Consider the following 23,663-nt stretch of genomic DNA (forward strand, 5'->3'; position numbering starts at 1 on the left):
GTAACACCACATTTTTTGAAGTCCTGGCCAATTTAAAAATATTAACATTTTCTGTAATAATATCAAAAACAATAATAATAATAATAACATATATACAAATATAATAAATACTATGAATGTTGTCTACATAGAGTATAAATAATATGTATTTGCATTGTATTACTTTTTACAATATTTTTGTAAAAGGGGGGTTGCACAGAGATCCAAATGCCGACTGCACGCTCAGATTATGACGTAATCCTGTGAAAGAGCACGCGCTCTTCTCAACAATGTCGACCACCAAAACACAGCTGCTGCGCCGCGCCTCTTTCCACAATGAACCGAACAGAGCCGAGCAAATGAAACCGAAATCGCGTCGCTCTGCTGCTGCTTGTGCGGTAAGACGAGTACACAAGTGACTACCTCACGATGCTTTGTTTTTTATTTTATTTTATTGCATTGTATTTATCGGCAGGCTCACCATATACCATTAATGCCTTTAAAAGAGGCGTGGCAGTACAGAATGGATGCAACAATCATTTGAAAGATGTCATTTGCTTGGCAACAGAGAGAGAGAAAAAAAAAGACGTGATGTGTAATTGTCAGCTGACTGCATAATGTTTAACGAAGGGCTTGCATGGTCGATATACAGTTGGTCAAAAGTGATTTGTAGTTGTGCAGGAATGTTCCTGTATGTAATGTGATACATGTGAATATTTATATCACTACAGTTATGCATCATTGGTGTGGATCTTTGTGTGGAAACATACAGGTGCAACCGAAACTAACATACAAAGAGATCAGGATGGGGGTGCATGTTTCTAAACTTATGCCAGTTCATATTTACATTTATTTAAATTACATAAAATCCAAAGCTTTTACCACTTCATCCTTTCAACAGCATAAGAAATGCATAACATTCCTATTATTGTTCATAACATGCTTACAAACCTCAGTGATATGTTTCTAAAATCATTGCATGCAACAATTTTTAGGTGTAAGACTGCATTTTGCATGGCAATGCATGTTTAATTGTTATTTCAAATAAACAACAATTACTTGATTAATCAATTAATTAAGGGATAATGTCATTATCGCAAAATAAACCCAGGCTGGAGTCTTGCATCACTCTAATGGGATTTATTTGGCGTAAACAACCACCAGCTGTACATTAATTTTCTTACTGCACAGCTACTTTCCGAATAAATAAGTAAATGGACATTTTGATTTGAGTTGAAATAATTTTATTATGGTGTGATACGAGAGACATGTAGCAAGTAGGGCTGCAACTAACGATTATTTTAATAATCGACTAATCGAACGATTATTCTGTGATTATTGCAAGGATTAATCATTAGCTCTTAACCGAATATACAGCTTGTGCCCCGACTGAAAAGGTTGTATTAAACGTACTTACTAACAATAACGAGAACAAAGTAATGTACGTTGTGTTAAAGGAGTTTTAGATATTTATATTGGAAAACAAGCCAAACAAAAACAAATCATAAATTTATTTTGTTGGATGAATCAACTTCAATACATCTTTAACTCACATCGCACTACTTTAACTCACGAGCCATCGCGTTATATTCTAGCTGCATTAAGCGTGCGCGCCTGAGGTACGTGACAGAGTGTGCATCAGCCGGGTGCATTCGTAGTTTCAATCTCTCCCCCTTAGATCGGGACACTTCGCGCAACTCAGAGAAGTGGTACTGACCGCACAGAAAAATGCCAGTTTCGGAGATTGTAGTTGTTTACATGATCTGCTTCCTTATTATTTGAACTTTAATAAAGCTATAACGCATTAAATATAACTGATTTAAAGAGTGCCAGAGTGTTTCCTTTAAAGATGCTCGACATGCAAGTTTTGCTTCAGCGGAGCGGCAGCTCCAGCCCCACTTATTCCACAAAGAGTGCTTCTGTATTTACTTATTTTGTATTTTTGTATAATTCTCTCATACTTTGCGATATACATCAGCTGAAGCTGTTTGGAAGGTTTGGAGTGCATTTGTGACTGTGAGCTGTGTAATTTGAACCAAGATGAATAGAGAGGTTGTGGTAGGCAGACGGGTTGGCTGGGATCACAAGGAGTTCTGTCTTGGCGAGGCTGAGCTGTAGCTGACGCTGCAGTGCTGTTCTGATGCGTCATCTTTAGAGTTTAATGTGATCTCATGTTATGTTAAATGAGATCAAATTACTATTCGACAACGAAAATATTTTGTGCCAATTTTTTTATTGTCGACGTTGACGATAAACGTTAACTAGGCCTAATTGTTTCAGCCCGAGAAACAAGCTCAGCTACTGTATGTTGGAAATTGTTTGCCTGTGATAATGGTCACTTATACAGTTCAGTGGTCATTATATAATATATATATATATATATATATATATATATATATATATATATATATATATATGTGATGGGTAATGGGAGCCCTGTTTGGCTGATTGAAAATCGGACATGCTGCAGCATTCTGGACCATCTGCAGTGGCTTAATGGTGCTAGCTGGTAGACCAGCCAAAAGATCATTACAGTAGTCCAGTCTTGAAATGACCAGAGCTTGGATCAGGAGATGTGTATCATATTCATACAGGAAAGGTCTGATTTTCCTGATGTTGTAAAGTGCGAACTTGCAAGACTGTTGGCTGTTGAGATGTTGGCAGTGAAGTTAAGCTGGTCATTAATGACATTAATGGCTGTGTGTTGAGTTATTTGGAGGGGACAGCAAATTTACACTGTTATACAAGCTGTACACTCACTACTTTACATTGTAGCAAAGTGTCATTTCTTCAGTGTTGTCACATGAAAAGGTATAATCAAATATTTACAAAAATGTGAGGGGTGTACTCACTTTTGTGAGATACTGTACATATATATATATATATATATATATATATATATATATGCAGATTTATAAAATATATAAGTATTTGACCACAGAATGCTGCAAGTGACTAATCAGAATCAAGGAGTCATATGAGTGTCACTGTTGTTATCTATTGTTTCAGTCATTATGCAATGCCTTCTGTTTAGATCGAGAGCGTTTAGAGGGGAGTATGGCCGCACAAGAACCCTCTCCCCCGTCCTCCATGGAGAACAACAAGCCAGGGTACCCAAAGAGGATTCTGGCCAACACACTTGAAGATAAACATTTATGCAACTGCTGTCAGAATATTTTGAGAAGACCGTTCCAAGCTCAGTGCGGCCATCGATTCTGTTCTTACTGCTTCAACCGGACTGTTGGGTAATTCTGCTTGCTGATTTAAAACAGATGTCATTATTACAGTGCTCGCCTGACATTCCTCAAACATTCTGTTTAGGGTTTGTTCTGCCTCCTTAAATGTGTGTTGCTTTGTCATTGTAGATCTGGACCACAGAAATGTAATGCTTGTATCAAAGAGGACATATTTGAAGAGCCCACATCTATTCTCAAACAAGGCTGTGTAAGTACAATGCTTAGCTTCCGGTAAAATCCAGAGCACAATTATTATTTTTGAATGATTTTAAGACAAAATTCAGTGTAGTGCATTATACTGAAACTGGCCAAATGTTCTATGTTTTCTTGCAGGCGTTTCCCGATAATGCTGCCAGGAGAGAAGTTGAAAATCTTTCAGCTGTGTGCATCAATGAAGGTTGCTGCTGGAAGGGCAGCATTAAAGATTATGAGGTTGTGTGTTTAATAGGAGTGCTTATAAGATTTACTGATATACAGTAGCCCTGAAGAGTATTTGCACACTTAAGTAACACTTAAAAATGACTGAAAGTCATTGCATTTGATGACGAAATATCAAAGCAAGTGGCATCTGCGAACAAATGCTGCTTCTTTGCTCAACGACTTTAATCAACTGGTGTGATTTTTAGTGGCTTTATGAAGTCAGTTCCCCCCAAGTTCACACAGGTGTACTACCAGAGTAACCACAGGTGGAGTTCAGCATATTATGGACATGTTCTACTAACGTTTGACAACCAGAAATTGTTCAAACACTTGTAAACGGCTTCCTTATATCATTTCAAACCTAACAAACCTTCTTTTTGTTATGCTTGAAAAGTGCACTTAAGGTTTCATATTTTGTTATCTAATGCAATGACCATCATATATTTTAAAGTGTGGCTGAAGCCTGCAAATACTTAAAGGAATAGTTCACCAAAACATGAAAATTATCTCATCATTTACTCACCCTCATGCTATCCCAGATGTGTTTGAATTTCTTTCTTCTGCAGAACATAAATTAAGATTTAAGATTGAAAAATATCTCAGCTCTGTAGGTCCTCACAATGCAAGTGAATAGTGACCAACATTTTGAAGCCCCAAAAGCACATAAAGCAGCATAAATGTAATCCATAAGACTCCAGTGGTAAAATCTACAGTGCATTCAGAAAGTATTCAGACCCTTCATTTTTTCAGATTTTGTTATGTTGCAGCCCTATGCTAAAATGCTTTAAATTATTCTTCTTTTCACATCAATCTACACTCCATACCCCATAATGACAAAGCAAAAAACAGATTTATGATAACTTCGCAAATGTATTAAAAAGAAAAAACTGAAATATCACGTTGATATAAGTATTCAGACCCTTAACTCAGTACCTTTTGGGTATGATGCGACAAGCTCTGCACACCTGGATTTGGGGATTTTCTGCCATTCTTCTCTGCAGATCCTCTAAAGCTCTGTCAGGTTGGATGGGGACCGTCGGTGGACAGCCATTTTCAGGTCTCTCCAGAGATGTTCGATTGGGTTCAAGTCTGGGCTCTGGCTGGGCCACTCAAGGATATTCACACAGTTGTCCCTAAGCCACTCTTGCGTTGTCTTGGCTGTGTGATTAGTGTCATTGTCCTGTTGGAAGATGAACCTTTGGCCCAGTTTGAGGTCCTGAGTGCTATGAACCAGATTTTCATTAAGGGTATCTCTGTATTTTTCTGCATTCAGCTTTCCTTCAACCTTAACCAGTCCCCCAGTCCTTGCCACTGAAAAACACCCCTACAGCATGATGCCACCACCACCATGCTTCACTACTGGGATGGTATTGCGCAGGCGATGATTGGTGCCTGGTTTCCTCCAGACATGCCGCTTGAAATTGATGTCAAAGTGTTTAATCTTTGTTTCATCAGACCAGAGAATTTTGTTCCTCACAAACTGAGAGTGCTTTAGGTGCTATTTTCCAAATTCCAAGTGGGCTTTCATGTGTCTTGTACTGAGGAGAGGCTTCCGTCTGGCCACTCTGCCATAAAGCCCAGATCGGTGGAGTGTTGCAGTGATGGTCGTCCTTCTCCAAGTTTCTCCCATCTCCACACATGATCTCTGGGGCTTAACCAGAGTGACCATCAGGTTCTTGGTCCCCTCTCTTACCAAGGCCGCTTCTCCACCGATTGCTCAGTTTGGCCGAGCGGCCAACTCTAGGAAGAGTCCTGGTTGTTCCCAACTTCTTCTTCTTCAATTTAAGAATTATGCAGGCCGCTGTACTCTTGGAAAACTTCAATGCAGCCGAAATGTTTTTGTAGCCTTCCCCAGTTCTGTGCCTCAACACAATGGCTTGGTTTTTGCTCTGAGATGCATTTTCAGCTGCGAGACCTTATATAGACAGGTGTGTGCCTTTCCAAATCACGTCCAGTCAATTGAATTTGCCACAGGTGGACTCCAAGATGCTCCAGAGAAATGGGTTGCACCTGAGCTAAATTTCAAGTGTCATATAATATAAAATAATTTAAAGCATTTTAGCATAAGGCTGCAACATACAAAATGTGAAAAACATGAAGTGGTCTGAATACTTTATACATGCACTGTATATCTTCAGGAGCGATGTGATAGGTGTGGCTTTAAGTCCTTTTTTACTATCAATTTCAACTTTCACTTTCACATTCTTCCTCTTTTGTTTTTGGGGATTTGCATTCTTCGTGTAAATCGCCACCTAATGGCAGGGAGGAGAATTTATAATAAAAATGAGAGAATTAAAACATTTTTGGTGCACTATCCCTTTAATAGTCTTCTTCCTCCATATGCATAAATGTGCACAATCTCTTTTTACTTAATTTGTTTTGTGATTCAATGTTTTGTTTTTGTTTTTTGTAGTTGAGCCACGAGGGCAAATGTGAGTTCACGATTCTACCCTGTCCCTTGTGCAAAGAGCTCATCAGATTTAACGAGCAGGAGCGTCATAACGAGCGCGAATGCCCCGAGAGGACGCTCAACTGCAAATACTGTAAAGAGCCATTTCACTTCAAAAACATCAAGGTACATTAAAGGAGTGCCTGAGAAAATATTTAAAAATATACATTTTAGAGAAAGTCTTTTTATACGTATTGTAAAATGTGTTTTTTTACAGGCACATGATGAAATCTGTCCCAAATACCCCATGATTTGTGAAGGCTGTGCCAAAAAGAAAATCCCTAGGGAGAAGGTGTGTTAATCAATAACATATCACATCAGAAGAATGCGAAAATGTACAACTAGTAACACTCATTATTGATTTAATTAACAAAGCGGAATGAGGAATGCATCAGGGTGAAAGGCTAATTCATTTTGCTCTCCTGTTTTGTTTTTGTAGTATTTTGACCACATCAAGTTCTGCAGCAAATTCAGAACTCCATGCAGATATCATGTTGTTGGCTGTGACATGTCAGTAAGTACTGTATACTATTAACAGTGTTGGGACGTAGCTTACTAAATGTAGTGATACCAGTACTGAACTAGCTACTTTTGGCCTGACAAGCTTAACAAGTTTGCAATGTTGCAGTGATGAACCAGTAAACATGAAAATATACGAGAAAAACATTCCCTGTAAAACAACAGTCGCATAGTAAATAAATATAGCATGGGGTGATAGAGCCTTATAAACTAAAGCATAGAAAACAAATATCAATTTCTCACATATACAAATTCTAATTCAATCTAACATTGTAAGATCATCGAGCTTACAAAAATTATCCCATTGTTTACTCACCCTCATGTCGTTCCATATCTGTATGACTTTCTTCTGCGGAAGATAAAAGGAGACCACGAGCCCTATTTTAAGAGCGTTAAGCGCAGCTCGTGCAATACGTCATACGCGCATTGTCAGTGGGCATGGCCATTGAGTTTTGCTATTATCGTGCAAGCTTGCGCTAAGTCTAGGCACATGGGGGTTTGGTCGAAATTGAGCGCAAAGCGTTAATGGGCTGGGTCAAGTGCAATTGAATTCTGAGGTTCTTCTCCAGTTATTGCACATAAAGTTTTATTTTATAGTTGTATATTTTATAGTTTGTACACACTTCACTTTTACCCATCAATTTTGCTTAAATGTAATTATTGAAAGATGAACAAATTTACCAGAAATATTCCTAAATTCAAATGACACTTTAAATGAAACAAAAATATAATCAAAATAATGAAGAGGTCAAAAAATTATGGAATCACCACATTTAGAGGATGTTCGCCCGGCTTTTTACATCGTAGCAAATAAACAAATCACAGATATGACTGAATTTAATAACTGAACATTCTGGCTTCGTGAAACATCCCTCAAACAAATTAAATTACATTATTTTAATTAATGGCATATTTTTTTCCAGATCAATTAGAGGAAAAAATTATGGAATCACCTTGTAATTTGCATTTCTAAAACAAATACCGGCACAAGTCTAAAAATGCTAATTAGTCTGCAGTGAAAGAGAGTGTTTACAGACCTTAACCAGCTGTTGGACTTGGCTAATTGAAAGGAAACATGACCCTGACAAGAGAGTTATCAATTGAAACAACGGAAAGGATTAGAAAACTTCTTCGGCAAAAGCAGTTGGTTGTTCCCAATCAGCTGTGTCTAATATTTGGTGGAAGTATAAATAAAATAGGAAGGTTATAAAAGGACACTGGGCTAAAGAGAAGCAATCATGGAGTGTGGATGATTGGATGAAAGTGATATTCAGTGATGAATCAGGAATCTGCATTGGCCAAGGCGATGATGCTGGATCTTTTGTCTGGTCCATTCTAATGAAATATAAAGATGACTGCCTAAAAAAGAAAACAATCACTTTTCCCCAGTCATTGAAGATATGGGGTTCCATGTCAGGTAAAGGACCATCATTACCTCAACAGTCAATGCACAGGTGTACATTGAAATATTGGACACTTTTCTGATTCAATCGATGGGTGATGATGATGTCATTTTTCAGGATGATAATGCATCTTGCCACACAGCTAATGGCACTTTTCCACTGCACGTTATGATTCGACTCGCCTCATCTTTACTCGCTTTACTTTTCTGAGCTTGCAGTTTAGTGCTGCCTCAACATGGATGGGATTATAAGCTGATTGTCATCGTTGCACCACCTCTACTGCTGTGACATCATCTTAAACACGACACAAACTCACCAAAACAATAACGCGACCGCTAGCTGTTAGCTACTAGCACACTGTGCTGCATTTACTCATTTTTTTTTTATTTTTTTTTTTACATTTTTATGCATTTGGCAGACACTTTTATCCAAAGCGACTTACAGTGCACTTATTACAGGGACAATCCCCCCGGAGCAACCTGGAGTTAAGTGCCTTACTCAAGGACACAATGGTGGTGACCGTGGGGCTCGAACCAGCATCCTTCTGATTACCAGATTGCCAGTTATGTGCTTAGACCACTACACCATCACCACTCCAAGTGTAACAGTTAAATTGGCCTGGTTTAGAAGCTTTCCAGTAGCCGCTTATCTAAATAAACTGAAGCTTTCAAGCAGAGTTTAGAGTTAACGTAACAAAACATACCATCCTCCATCGTGGATCAACGGCAGTCCAGGGCGCTCTCCCTCCCATTGCTCACCAGTCTAGATAGCATCCATTTGGTCGAACCACTTCCACTTTTCCTTGATGGTTCTGTAGTCACTTTTAAGCTTTTTTTTTACTTTTCCCTACACTATTGGTAGGTCCGGTGGTAGCCGTGTGCGGTCAACAGCTGAGACACTTCCTGAGAGACTTTTTCTTTTCGCTCATCGCTAACGAGTGGACCGTCTGCACCTCGTTTATTGAACAGCCATTACTTTTTTTACAAGTCGAAAGCCGTGTGAACAAATGACACTGCTATCGCTTTTGCTAACTTTAAAACTAGCGGGTTGATGTCCCATGTCGTAAATCCAGTGATGATGGTAGTGACGATTCTCCCTGACCAATCACTGATCTGCAGGATTTTGACGTCACATTTAGTATCGGCTCGGCTCACTTAGAACCTCGACCGAGGTGGTACTAAAAAAAGTATCAGACACCATGTACCATCCACAACGGAAAACCCCAAAAAAGCGAGCAGAGTTGAGTTGAGTTGTACTGTGCCGTGGAAAAGCCCCTAAAGAGTGTTAAAGCTTTTCTTGAGGAAAGGCATATCAACTCAATGACATGGCCTGCAAACAGTCCGGATCTCAATCCGATTGAAAATTGATGGTGGAAATTGAAAAAATTGGTCCATGACAAGGCTCCATCCTACAAAGTTCATCTGTCATCCGCTATTCGAGAAAATTGAAACCTGCTTGTTGGAGAATTTTTTTTATTTTTACATTAGTGAAGTCCATGCCTCAAAGAATTCAGGCCATCATAAAAGCCAGAGGAGGAGCAACAAAGTATAAATTGTGATTTTTGTTTTTATTGTTGATTCCATAATTTTTTCCTCAACTTGGATCTGGAAAAAATATGCCATTAATTAAAATAATGTCATTAAATGTTTTGAGGGATGTTTCATGAAGCCAGAATCTTCAGCTATTAAACAAATATTGTTTTGTGTCATATCTTTGATGACCATTAGACACCTGCAGCTCATTCAGAATGCCACTGCCAGGATCCCCAAAAAAATCTGAGCATATTACTCCAGTCCTCAAGTCTTTACACTGGCTTCCAGTTACATTTAGAATGGATTTTAAAGTACTATTACTCGTTTATAAATCGCTCAATAGCCTAGGACCTAAATACATTTCAGATATGCTTGTTGAATATAAACCTAACAGACCTCTCAGATCATTAGGATCAAGTCCTAATGATGTCCTGTGGAGTGGTGGTGGTGTAGTGGTCTAAAGCACATAACTGGTAATCTGGCAATCAGAAGGTCGCTGGTTCGAGCCCCACAGCCACCACCATTGTGTCCTTGAGCAAGGCACTTAACTCCAGGTTGCTCCCTGTAATAAGTGCACTGTAAGTTGCTTTGGATAAAAGCGTCTGCCAAATGTAAATGTAAATGTAAGTCAGTTAGACCTACAGTGGGTTATTTGCTATGAGTTAAAAAAGCAGTGTGTACATCACCCCATATAATTAAATAATCACTAAAACTATTCCATTCATTTGTGCTGTGTTTGTGCTGCAAAAATGAACGTTTGTTCTGGTTTGGGGTTTGAGATATTAAACATTCTTTTTTGGGCTGTTTGACATCGCTCTCCACCCCATCTCAAGGCCCTTCAAGGCACAAATCGGCACAAACACAGCACAAACGAATGGAAAAGTTTTGGTGATTATTTAATTATATGGGGTGCCAACTTCAAGAGTTGTGATTCCATCATTTTTGCCAGGGGTTGTTAATCCAAACATTTCACCATCTGCAGCTTCTTTTACCATTTAAAAATCACTTTAACAGGCGGAAAAATACCAATATAAATTAGATAATAAAAACAATTGTTAATATAACTTTAATAAAACATATTAATTATAATAACTTAATACTGACCCCTAGAATGTTTAACACAAATCTCATACATTTTTGTTTCATAAAACGACATCTACAGTGATTGTCCAGGAAATAAGTTGATGTTCCACTTTATTTTCATAATTTGGAAGTTAACTTTATTATCACCTGCTGGTGAAATCTCCAAACTGCAAGTGCAGAAACTGAATTTAGACTTTGTGCTGAGAATAGAGGAGCTTCTAAAATTCTAGAAGTATTTGCAACACTTCATTAACATAAAATACACCCACAGATTGCGCGCATACACCCAAAGATAGCGCAAACACTCCCACTCACGCCAACTTGCATTTTGGAATGGCACAAAAATTGTGCTTAAAATTAACACTCAGGAAAATTGGATAAGACATTGCGTACGGGCTTGGTGCATTGCATTGCACCTAGCGCAGTCACGAAAATAGAGCCCAACTGATTTAATGACTGTTGGATGAATTCAATACAGTGGCAGTAGACAATGGCTCACTTCACCATTTAATAAAGCACCCAAAAGTGTCCTAAAAGCAGTCCTTGCATCATATACCAAGTTTTCTGAAGGCATACGATCACTTTGTAAGATGGAGTGGTGGTGGTGTAGTGGACTTAAGCACATGACTGTGAATCAGAAGGTTGCTGGTTTGATCCCCACAGCCAAGACTAGCACTCCATGGGTTCCCTCAGGAGTTTCCTATGGGTTTTTAAGAATTGGGATTTTCGAATTACAAGTAAAATAAGATTTTGAAACTTACTTGTTTTGTTCTAGAACATAAATAAAATACAGTCATACTTCAATCATGGATTTTGAAGCTGTTTTGGGTTTAAAAATGCATGTAGCTATTCCGTCGCTAAATAAGAACTACAACTGTCATCCATTTTGTACAGCATGTAGCTTAGATGCTTATGGTAGTTGTAGTCCTTAATAAGCACTGTGACTTCAACATGCATTTTTAAAAAACACAGTCGCTCCAAATGAACGTCTGAGGTATGACTGTGTGTAATTTGTGTTCTAGAAAAAAACGTGAACGTGTCTCCAAGTAATTTTTAACCACATGCTTTATTCTACTCATAAATTACAAACTGCCATTATAGAAACTCCCATAGGAAATTCCTGAGGGTACCCATGGCTCGAAAATAGTTTTCTGGGTTTTTGGACTACAACCTGAACATTTCTAAATGCTGGCTATATATAACATCCAACCTCATTGGTTCTTGCACGTCTCATGACCAAACATCACGCCGTCGTGCATTTTGACAAGCCATATTTAAATTGAACGCAAGTAGAAATTAGATTTGACAACTACAGTAGAGGTAACGACTAAGCATTATAATTTTCCATTTTTTAACTATATCTTTTATACGACTCTAATGTTGTCATTTCTTTGGGTTACCTTGAAGGTCGAGAAGGAGAAGATCCATGATCACGAGCGTGCATGTGCTCACGAACATCTCAATATGCTGTTGCACTACATATTGAGTATGAAGGTCAGTCTGGAAGATCTGCAGCCCCAAACTCTGGAGATGGCCGGTCACAAAGCACACGAGCTTCACCAGGCGCTTCGAGACCTGGAAGCCCGAGTCAGTCAGCTGAGCGTCATCTCCGGCACGACTGGGCCTTCCGTGCAGGGGGCCCCCTCGTCTTCATCCTCGTCCTCCCCTGCGTCCGCCTCCATGCCGCCACCTCCTCCGTTGACCGCTGCCACCCTACCCACCTCCTTCACACCTTTGCCCAGCTCAGTGGGCGCAGCGCTGGAGCTCCAGCTCTACAGCGAGAAGACCAAAGTGGTGGAGCTGGGCCGGCGCTGCCAGGAACTGGAGGTGAAGGCTGGGACATTCGAAGACGTGATGTTTGTGCTGAATCGTGAAGTGGAACGCTTCGCAACCACCGTAGAAGCCAGTAACCGCCAACACAGGCTCGATCAGGATAAAATCGAGGCGCTCAGTAACAAGGTGTGTTGTCTCAAAAACCTCTCATAACCTCTGTTCCCTGATGGAGCCACGAGACGTTGTGTCGATGAAGTGACACTAGAGGTCGATCTTGAGAACCTGACACACCTTCGCATCATTGAGAAAAGGCCAGTGAGAATTGGCGAGTTGAATTTGCATGTCACTCTCCCGAAATACGGGTATAAAAGGGAGGACAGCAGGGAATTCATTCAGGTCCCGGCCGTTACAGCGGTCAAGTTCTGCCTTTGGCAAGAGGGACACAATGTCTCGTTCCCTCCATCAGGGAACGGAGATTACGACAGTAACCGAGACCAAATATGGGAGCAGGCCGCGATAGCTGCGGCCTTTTGTCTCTAACTTTTCTCCGTGGAGAAATAGATTTCTTGCCGGATACGCCGGCGACCTAACCTGAGGAGAGAGGTGACTGGTGATTGTCTTTTCTTGACAATGTGGGTACCGCAACCCATGTGAGGTGTGGCGAACAGAAAAGAAGGGAACAAAAGATTTACCTCCCGGCCCTCCACCTGGGGAGGTAGTGGTCTGTATACCATCTCCTGGGTTCCTGCAGTCGGCTCCTTCCTCAGATGGTTCGTCTCAGGGATGCTTGGGAGCCCTTTTAGGGATCTTGGCAGCCGGACCGTATATCGGGGTAGTGGAATGCAAATTCAACTCGCCAATTCTCATTGGCCTTTTCTCAAAGATCTGAAGGTGTGTCGGCTCTCAAGATCGACCCCTAGTGTCACTTCTTCGACACAACGTCGAGTGATTGACAGAATGGGAACTCTTTCTTACCCTTGGACTGCTCTTCATGTTGTGTCCGTTTCCGTGTCACACAGGTGCGTCAGCTGGAACGTCAGGTCGGCGTTAAAGACCTGACTGTAGCTGAAATGGAGGGCAGATTACGAGAGATGTCTGCCACAACATTTGACGGCGTGTTTATCTGGAGAATATCAGATATCACAAAGAAGAGACAAGATGCCATCGCTGGACGAGCACCTGCCATGTTCTCGCCTGGTAAAAAAATAACAAAACACATACCAACTCAATCAATTTATCAAAATAGATATTTACATTGGAAATGTACTGCAAAAAAAATCCTTTTCCTGATCATTAATCCAGGAAAAACATCTAAACACCCTTAAAACAAGATAAATGCACTTGAGAAGCAAAACTGCTAAATATATTATGTCTTACATTAAAGACATTTTCTGGGTTCAATACAAGTGAAGCTCAGTTGACAGCATTTGTGGCATAATGTTAATTACCACAAAATTAAATGTTTAAATCTGGTGCCTGGGTAGCTCAGTGAGTAAAGACGCTGAATACCACCCCTGGAGGCGGCGAGTTCGAATCCCAGGGCGTTCTGAGTGACTCCAGCCAGGTCTCCTAAGCAACAAAATTGGCCCGGTTGCTAGGGTAGGTAGAGTCACATGGGGTAACCTCCTCGTGGTTGCTATTATGTGGTTGGCCCTCGGTGGGGCGCATGGCGAGTTGTGCGTGGATGCCGTGGAGAATAGGTGAAGCCTCCACACATGCTAGGTCTCCACGGTAACACGCTCAACAAGCCACGTGATAAGATGCGCGGATTGAAGGTCTTAGACCTGGAGGCAACTGAGATTCGTCCTCCGTCACCCGGATTGAGTCAGTACACCACCACGAGGACTTGGAGTGCATTGGGAATTGGGCATTCCAAACTTGGGAGAAAAAGGGGAGAAATAAAATAAAATTACAAAACGAGTAATTCCCAGTAAGCGTGGGTCATAAGCTTGCGTTGATTAAGTCCCTGCCCTTTGTACACACCGCCCGTCGCTACTACCAATTGGATGGTTTAGTGAGGTCCTCGGATCGGCGGACCTTGGGGAGCGCCGAGAAGATGATCAAACTTGGCTATCTAGAGGACGTAAAAGTCATAACAAGGTTTCCATAGGTGAACCTGTGGAAGGATCATTACCGAAGGCTCCGGAGGGCGAGAAGGTCGGACGGAACGTGCCAATGAATGAGGCAGAGGCGAGGGGGCGAGAGACCTCCGGCGCGACGGGCCAGGTGGGCCATCTCCCAGAGCTTCACAGAGAGGGCCAATTTTTTTACATTAAAAGTATAACCATTAGACGATATCATGCCAATAAACCCTAAAATGACTGTGAAAATTACGATTTAAACAACTTTACAGCTCAAACAATAAATTAGTTTTAACAGAATTATTAATGTAAGTGCTTTAATCAAATTAAAAGCTTTTTAAACCCTTCATAAATTGGCCCCATTGACTTCCATTGTAAGTGCCTCACTGTAACAAAATTAATCCATCAACATTATGCCACAAACGCTGTTGATTGAGCATAACTTGTGTTGAAAATTGAATATTCCTTTAAGAATTAAGTTTAATGAAGTAATTACGTTTTTTATGTTGTAAGCAAAAACCTCTATAATTTTGGTCTATGCTAAAAAAAAGTAAAGAATTTTGTTCTACGGATGTTTAGGTTTTGTTTTTTTTTTACTAGAAAACAAGACAAATGTATTGCTAAAAATTATGCATGAATGATAAATTATATTAAATCATTATTAAAAATAATTATGCAATTAATAAATTATGCAAAAACAATCCAGTGAATTCTATTATTTGATTTACAGTACACACTCTCTGACTCTATTGTGTTCAGCATTTTACACGAGCAAGTACGGCTATAAGATGTGTCTGCGTATTTACCTGAACGGGGATGGGACGGGTCGCGGGAGTCATCTCTCGCTGTTCTTTGTGGTGATGAGGGGTATAAGTGACGCTCTGCTCAAATGGCCCTTCAACCAGAAGGTAAAACCCACTGTTCTACATGACCTTTCTGCAGATTTAGCCAAAGGAATAGTTTATAGTTTACCACAAAATGGAAACGATGACATTATTTACTTACCCTCATATCACCCTCAAGCTCCAAAAAGGACTAAATCTCTATAAAAGTAGCAGAAAGTGGTCCATACGACTTGTGTTCTTTATTCCTTGTCTTCTGAAGCCGTGTGATAGCATTGAAATCTGATCCATGTTCATGTTCAGATTAAAAAATGACGGTTTGATGTTTCTTCTTCTTCACACAAAGCTAAGGAAGATTTGCAATATTGCACAAAAGTTGGATTGACAACTTATGGTGTTTGTTTACTTTTAAATGGTGTTTTATAGGCCTGGAATAGTCACAGAATGTCCAGAAAGGGTTGGAACCCTAAATGTTATTACTTTGTAGGCTCAATTAGGTTTCTTTTGTCCAGGTCACTCTAATGCTGCTGGACCAGAGTAACAGAGAGCACATCATCGATGCGTTCCGTCCCGACATCACTTCCTCCTCATTCCAGAGGCCGGTCAGCGAGATGAACATCGCCAGCGGCTGTCCGCTCTTCTTCCCGCTGTCCAAGCTGGAGGGCAAGAACTCATACATCCGCGATGACACCATCTTCATCAAAGCTATCGTGGATCTCACCGGCCTTTAGTTTCTCTGCGGTCTGCCTCTCTCATTTCCTCCAAGCTACATTAATCCAGCGTTTCATTTATGATTCCATAACGTCGGTTTTGACACACATCCCTGCATGTGTTGAGCTGCCACAGAATGTTGCAGACTTGCTGTATGTGTGTGAGAACTATAAACGGTATAGCTGCATGGTTCCAAAAGGGAGCAGTAGAGCGTTACGCAGGAAAAGGGTCACGAAACACTGGAATGAACGTGAAGTCCAGTCCAGTTACGAAGGCTATGTTCAGAATAGCATACCACCATACTAGTCATACTATGTCTGCAATATACTGTATAGTTAGTAGCCTATACTGTGCATATTATGTGCATATTATGCAAAGTTTTTGATGACCTAATGCATTTGGCAGGAAGTGCAGGACACAGCTGTGATCTCTTTCTGGATTATTTGATCAGTCTGTGAAGACGTATTCACCCAAAATTGGATTGACATGTGAAATAACGTTTTATTCCAAAGTCGATGCCACTTGCTTAAAAACATCATGTGAAAATAATGAAGACAACAACGTAGGTTTAAAATGTTTATCATTCCATAATGTGTACATTTTCACTTCAAAACATTAGGGAGCATTCAGTGTATACTGTACGAATGTACAGGACAGAATTCCCAAAATAGCCATAATGTGTAAGTAGATCACATAATTCGAAACTTTTTTACTTCGGCACAACATCATATTTATAGCTGAGTTTGTAAGAAATTGGGCGGCACATTATCAAATATTTGAACGTTTGAGTCATGTTCAGATTTGTCTGGGAAGGTAGAAACACATCGACTGAACTTCATCGTCTTTGTTTGCATAGACTCATGCAGTGTTGAGTTACTCAAAAGAGTAATCCACTACTAATTACAATCATCGAAACGTTTTTTATTCGCTCACCGAATTTCCTACTTGTTAATTGTCGTTTACCATTCAGTGTCACAGAAACACAAACAGATGTACATACAGATGAATGTATAAATGTGTTACACATAAATATTTTAGAAATATGTTACCTAAGAAAAGTACTTAAGTAATTACTTTTTAAATGTTTCATTAAATTAAGTTATTACCATTTAAGGTCAGTAACCGATTGCAAGAATATAAAATCGAATGCGTTACACTACTTTCTTGATTAAAGTAATGAGATTACAGTAACTAATAATTGTAATTAGATTACACCCAACACTGACATATGTGGAGGTATTTTATTGATTAGAAGATGATCAAGTTAGCTAAAACACTGCAAAAAAAATCATGTTTCCCAATGACCAGGAAAATCTATCCATCCATCCATCTTCAACCGCTTATCCGAAGTCGGGTCGCGGGGGCAGCAGCTCCAGCAGGGGGCGCCAAACTTCCCTATCTCGAGCCACATTAACCAGCTCTAACTGGGGGACCCCGAGGCGTTCCCAGGCCAGTGTGGAGATGTATTCTCTCCACCTAGTCCTGGGTCTTCCGCAAGGCCTCCTCCCATCTGGACATGCCTGAAACACCTCCCTAGGGATGTGCCCAGGGGGCATCCTTACCAAATGCCCAAACCACCTCAACTGGCTACTTTCGACGCAAAGGAGCAGTGACTCTACTCAAGCTCCTCATGGATGATTGAGCTCCTCACCCTAACTCTAAGGGAGAAGCCCGCCACCCTTCTGAGGAAGCCCATTTCGGCCGCTTGTTCTCGCAACCTAGTTCTTTCGGTCATATCTCCGCTTTCATGATCATAGGTGAGGGTAGGAACAAAAATTGACCGGTAGATCGAGAGCTTTGCCTTTCGGCTCAGCTCTCTTTTCGTGACAACGGTGCGATAGAGCGAGTGCAATACCGCCCCCGCTGCCCCAATTCTCCGGCCAACCTCCCGCTCCATTGTCCCCTCACTCGTGAACAAGACCCTGAGGTACTTCTTCACTTGGGGCAATACCTCTTTCCCTACCCGGAGTACGCACTCCGTCGGTTTCCTGCTGAGAACCATGGCCTCAGATTCAGAGGTGCTAATCCTCATCCCAGATGCTTCACACTCGACTGCCATCCAGTGAGGGCTAAAGGTCACGGACCGATGATGACATGAAGACCACATCATCTGCAAAAAGCAGCGATGAGATCCCCAGCCCACCGATCCGCACACCTTCCCCACCCCGACTACGCCTCAATATCCTGTCTACAAATATCACAAACAGGATTGGCGACAAAGCTTAACCCTGGCAGAGACCAACCCCCACATGGAACGAACTCGACTTCGTGCCGAGGACCCGGACACAACTCTCGCTTTGGACGTACAGGGATTGAAATCATGAAAATCTAAACATACTTTAAATAACAGAATTAAAGCAAAATATAGTGAGGTTGAAAAATAAACAAAATTCTAAATATATTGTACGAAAAATGTATTTGTTCTCTGAAAACACGTCTTAATATTACATACCATTTCGCTTCTGAGCTAAATTCATCTTGGTTTAAGAGTTTTAGATAACTAGAAAACAAGGCAAAAATACCAAAGATGGAAAGATAACAAACAAACAAACAAGGGGCGGTCGATTTGAAAACGTTTTGAATGATAGTTGTTCCAATTCTGTGCATTTTAGCATTTTTAAAATTGTAGTTTGCATGTTGAAGACCTTGAAATGTGTCAGCGCACTTTTCCTTGGAGCCGTCAATCCAAAGTGGAAATAGTTTTCTCCTGTAGTGCTCTTTCGAAGGGTCAACAGGGTTTAATTGTTGCAAGGATAGTGAGGGTAAGGGTTGTGGATGTCCGCATCGGTGTTAGGATAGATCTGTGGAAGATAGTGTGAAGTTTAAAGGTAGAAATCTTTTAAAAAATCGTACTTGTTTGTAATACGGTTTTGACGGGAACAAGTCGCCAGGAGTCATGTGCAGATGAACACTGAGGTTATGAAGTTACATTTTGTATATTTATAAGATACAAAGGTTTTATTACTTTTGTATATACGTATAAATATTTATACAGTTTACATGAGCTTGAGTTTGCTCATTAGAGCTGGTTTCATGAAGCTCTAATGTGAGTTTATATTAGTTTTAAATTGTTCAATTTTAAAAAGGCAGTTTCTGCATCTTATAGGTCAAAATTGTAACTTTTGAGTGTTTACACAGAAAATGTAATTAACTGTTAATTAACCAGAATCAAGTGATTTTAAACCAGTTATGACAACTATTGAAACTTCTCTGTGCATGGGAGGCGTCAATCTGTAAATGCACATGATACGTATCGCAAACGGTTTGCTCATCCAGTGAATGACGACACAAACTACATACATTAGAAATAAATACAATACATTATATATTAAACATAATGAATATTATTCTATATGACAGGCTATCTATCGAACTATATATTCATATAATAGAAATGATCAATATCTTTATATCTAAAACCATACATTCTCAAAAAGAGGGATCTTTATTCAGTAAATCGAATCTATTTTATTAGATTTAATGCATATTATTTATATAGCTGTACATGTGCGGTCATGGTGGTATAAAACTAATGTTCCTACTTCTTAGTAAATTAAATGTTGTCATTTGTACATGCAATGCCCTGTAATACCCCAAAATCTGATCACTTGAAACAATCTTTGAGCAGAAATGTTGAGGATCAAAAGTGCAACATTGTTAAAGCTTGACTTCGATGCATTTATTAAAGGGAAAACATCATGTCAGACATTAAAATTGTTTGTTATCCGTTGTTAATATGACATTATGTGTGCCAAATATCCATAGTGAAGTGCTGTTAGAGGTAATAGGTAATGATATTGGAAATTGGATATTTTAATGAAAGCCAATTGAATGTACGTGAAACAGAAATTGTGCAATTTATTAAATAAATACTGTACATTGTAGTTTTTCTTTTTTCCCCATTTAAATTGGATCAGTATGAGATTTGTGCCAAATGTGATTAGAAATACCTCAAGTTATATTCCCTTAGATTTGTACAATTGTACAATTCATAAAATGTTCTAATAATAAAAAGTATGTTACACTTCTATCTAATAATTAGACAAATAGTTAAGGTTAGGGTTAGTGGTAGGAGTACATGCATTGTACACATTTCAGGAATCCTAAATTACAAGTTCAAAATTGCGGCTGTGAGGAATACCCATAAACCCTTGCTCTTGAATAAATTATGTTTGTTTGGTCAAAACAAGGGAACTTAAGTAGTAAAATAACAGTTTTTTATTTTTTTTAAAAAAAGTAGTTTTAAGTAGCTGGTTGATAATTAAGATTTTTGTGAAGTAACCATGAGGGTGATTAGTGTTACCTCTGGTAAACTTATGCCATTCATCTTTTTTCACTTGTACTCTATAAAAGTGCAGATTTATGTGCACTAAAAAGTACGAGTAGAGTCCATTGAGCTATATGGCTAACCTAGAATCTAGTCTAATAACCTAATTGAAATAATAAAATCAAAACAACGATATTTTAATCATAGATGACTTAAGCATTACATGTAACTAGTTAATGTTACTTAAAAATGTAAGTTCAGTTTACTTGAGCCAAATAAGTATGTTTACTTAGAAAAAGCATTCAAACTGATTACCTTGAAAAATCTAAGGTCAACTAATTCGATTTTACAGTGTGGTGTTCAAATATTTTTCTTTTTTCACATTAACTTTACACATGTCAGGTACAAATATGTGGTCTTGTTTCATAAATATAGCTTGTACTTTTTTCTTTATCACTTGGAAAGTAGGGAAGTGAAGCGTTGCATGTCCCATAGGAGGAGTATGTCGTAACTATTGATGGTCAATTTGTAACTTGACCATAAGACAGTTTAACATTTATGCATTTGGCAGACGCTTTTATCCGAAGCGACTTACAGTGCACTTATTACAGGGACAATCCCCTGGAGCAACATGGAGTTAAGTGCCTTGCTCAAGGACACAATGGTGGTGGCTGTGGGGATTGAACCAGCAACCTTCTGATTTCCAGTTATGGGCTTTAGCCCACAACGCCACCACCACACCACTTAAAACAGCCCTTGGACAATTGTGTCTGATCTAATTATAATACATAGAAGATAAACTTAAATATTGTACCAATAAAAGCCATTTCTTAACTTAAATTTGACACTTCACTATGAACACACAACAAAGCTACAGCATAGGTCGAAATAATGCATGGATGGATGACTCAACACAACACAACACAACACACACACAAAAGGGAATTGTGTGAATTGCATTTAGTTTGTTCTAATTGGAGCAAGTTGTAAAACAGTGTTGAAACGTCCCCCGTCAGCACAACTAACAAGGATTTAAACCTGTCAAGTTTTGCTGGCTACTTAATTATTAAAAGTGTGCAAAATGCTGGCTAACAGATTGGAGAGTAAAATGACAAGTTTGCATCATTCTAAATAAACATTGTTTTAAATAACTTTCATGTGAAATTTTACTTCAGCAAAATAAACTTTTGGCTTAGCGGTTGAGGCTCTGGGTTACTGACCAGAAGGTTGGGGGTTCAAGCCCCAGCACCACCAAGATGCCACTGTTGGGCCCTTGAGCACGGCCCTTGACCCTATCTGCTCCAGGTGTGACGTATCATGGCTGAACCTGCACTCTGACCCCAGCTTAGCTGCGATATGTGAAAACAAATTAATTCTACTGTATATATGGAAAAATGTATGTATAATGTGTGACCAAAATAAAGGCTTCTATTCTATGTTTTGTGTTTGGTTTTATCCCCAAGGGCCCCCACAATTGCATGGTTTGCATTTTTACGGGGCCCTTTAGGTGGCTCTTGGCAGCTGCCTACTTTTTCCTAGTGCTAAATCCACCTGTGATAGGAATAAAGGTTTTACCAGACCTAAGTGCTACTTTAAACTCATTCAAACCATTTTGCAGCATTTTTTGTTATCGTATATCAGATTTATTTTTGAAAGTGAAATGCCTTGATATACCACTTTATATTATGACACCTTTGTCAAAATATATAAATGAAAAAAATAAGGATAAAAGTTCCATGTTCTCAGTTGTCCCACCCTTTCGGAGCAAACTTAAATAGCAACTGAAAGAGTAGCTGATTATTTTATTCCTCTTCTGACCCAAAATGGATTTCCAAGTCTCCATTCTTCTTCTTTTAATCTTTCTTGCTGGAGATCACACCATGTATTCATGGATATTATGATGGACCCCGAACAAAACTGGGCTGGAAGTGCTTTTCCCTGCTCTGTGAGCATAGGGACAAATATGGATTTAAATGTGACACTACACACAATTAACATAGGTCTCAAGAGCACGCTACTGTTAATCCAGATTTATGTATCTGGCAAAAAAAGGGTGGGGCCAAGGGCGTCATGCACCTACTTTTTTTGAGGGGGCACCATGGTCAGCTACCGCAACTCCAATCCAACCGACAACCCCATTCTTATAAATCATGGGAAACAGTATACATTTTTTAATAACGATTACATTTGCAGCTGTTTGTCAATACATGCGTTTCAGTAATGGTTGCATTTGGTTACATTTGATGAGGTGGAATGCACATCTGACATCTTCAGCAGTGTTACGTTACTTTTTTACGATCTTACCACATTTTTTTGCAAGCACTTTCTATAGACGACACGAGAGGTGGTACAAAAGGCGACAGCACAAATGCAACGATGCCCGCAACTGCGTCAGCTCAAAACAGAGCGAAAACATGTATCTGAATGAAGCAATAATGTAAATATTGTACGTTGTGTTCAGTGTAATTGAGAGAATTGAATTACTAAATAAACAAAATTAAAAGGTTTGCATTTTGCTAAGAGTGTGTTATTTCTCTATAACATATTTTAACCACGAATATGATGTTAAATATCTTAAATAAAAAAAAACTTGCTTTTTTTTTTATTGCAAATGGGCGGCTGTGTCTCAGGTGGTAGAGCGGGTTGGCCTCTAATCACAGGGTTGGTTTGATTCCCGGCCCACATGACTCCACATGGCGAAGTGTCCTTGGGCAAGACACTGAACCCCAAGTTGCTCCCAATGGCAGGCTAGCACCTTACATAGCAGCTCTGTCGCCATTGGTGTCTGAATGAGTGTGAATGGGTGAATGAGACGCAGTGTAAAGCGCTTTGTAACCTCTAAGGATGGTTAATAAAAAGTGCTATATAAGTGCAGACCATATACAACAAACAAGGCACCAGTACATTATGATAAACATCTCATAAACTAAATTAATGAAATAAAACAAAGTTAGGTCATACCAAGGTTTTCTAATAAATCAAATGATTTAATGGAATTCTTCTTCTCCATACATCTCAGTGAACTAAAAATCAAATGTAGCCTACATTCGTGGCCGTGCGCCATCTTTCTCCCATTGAAAATATGGAACCGGTTGCTACCGAGGAACCTTAAAACCACCTTTCGTTACTTAAAGTATTTATGATGACTGGAAAGGAGAGGATTCACTCTGAAATAAGATAATACGCTGCTGCTTTCATTATACATGTGCACAAATTTGGATTATTTTCATTACTATGCTTCATTAAATAAAGATGTTTTCTGAAATCATTTGCTTAACTTTGGTGTCATGATGTGAGAAAAGGAAAGAAAAAAATATAACTACACAACATTCAAATATAAGCTTGCATTAAGAGCTTTTTCATATATT

At 39.4% G+C, this 23,663-nt stretch overlaps 1 protein-coding gene across 1 annotated transcript; it reads left to right on the top strand.

Annotated features, from left to right (window-relative positions):
• Window positions 1–265: 265 nt before the first annotated feature.
• Window positions 266–23,663, top strand: LOC127642934 (TNF receptor-associated factor 2-like). Its single transcript, XM_052125387.1, has 11 exons — window positions 266–377; window positions 3,014–3,224; window positions 3,345–3,423; window positions 3,549–3,647; window positions 6,049–6,210; window positions 6,302–6,376; window positions 6,524–6,598; window positions 12,029–12,580; window positions 13,414–13,591; window positions 15,235–15,383; window positions 15,830–23,663. The coding sequence occupies exons 2-11, from the start codon at window positions 3,037–3,039 to the stop codon at window positions 16,046–16,048; spliced, it is 1,776 nt and encodes a 591-aa protein (XP_051981347.1). The 5' UTR covers window positions 266–377; window positions 3,014–3,036; the 3' UTR covers window positions 16,049–23,663.

This window comes from Xyrauchen texanus, chromosome 4 (genome assembly GCF_025860055.1).
Source record: "Xyrauchen texanus isolate HMW12.3.18 chromosome 4, RBS_HiC_50CHRs, whole genome shotgun sequence".
Taxonomy (NCBI): domain Eukaryota; kingdom Metazoa; phylum Chordata; class Actinopteri; order Cypriniformes; family Catostomidae; genus Xyrauchen; species Xyrauchen texanus.

Excerpts from the sequence above, each read along its gene's own strand:
- LOC127642934 (XM_052125387.1), top strand. The coding sequence starts at position 3,037 with ATGGCCGCACAAGAACCCTCTCCCCCGTCCTCCATGGAGAACAACAAG. Across the intron at positions 3,424-3,548 it reads CTATTCTCAAACAAGGCTGT|GCGTTTCCCGATAATGCTGC; the intron begins GTAAGTACAATG and ends GTTTTCTTGCAG. Across the intron at positions 3,648-6,048 it reads GCAGCATTAAAGATTATGAG|TTGAGCCACGAGGGCAAATG; the intron begins GTTGTGTGTTTA and ends TGTTTTTTGTAG.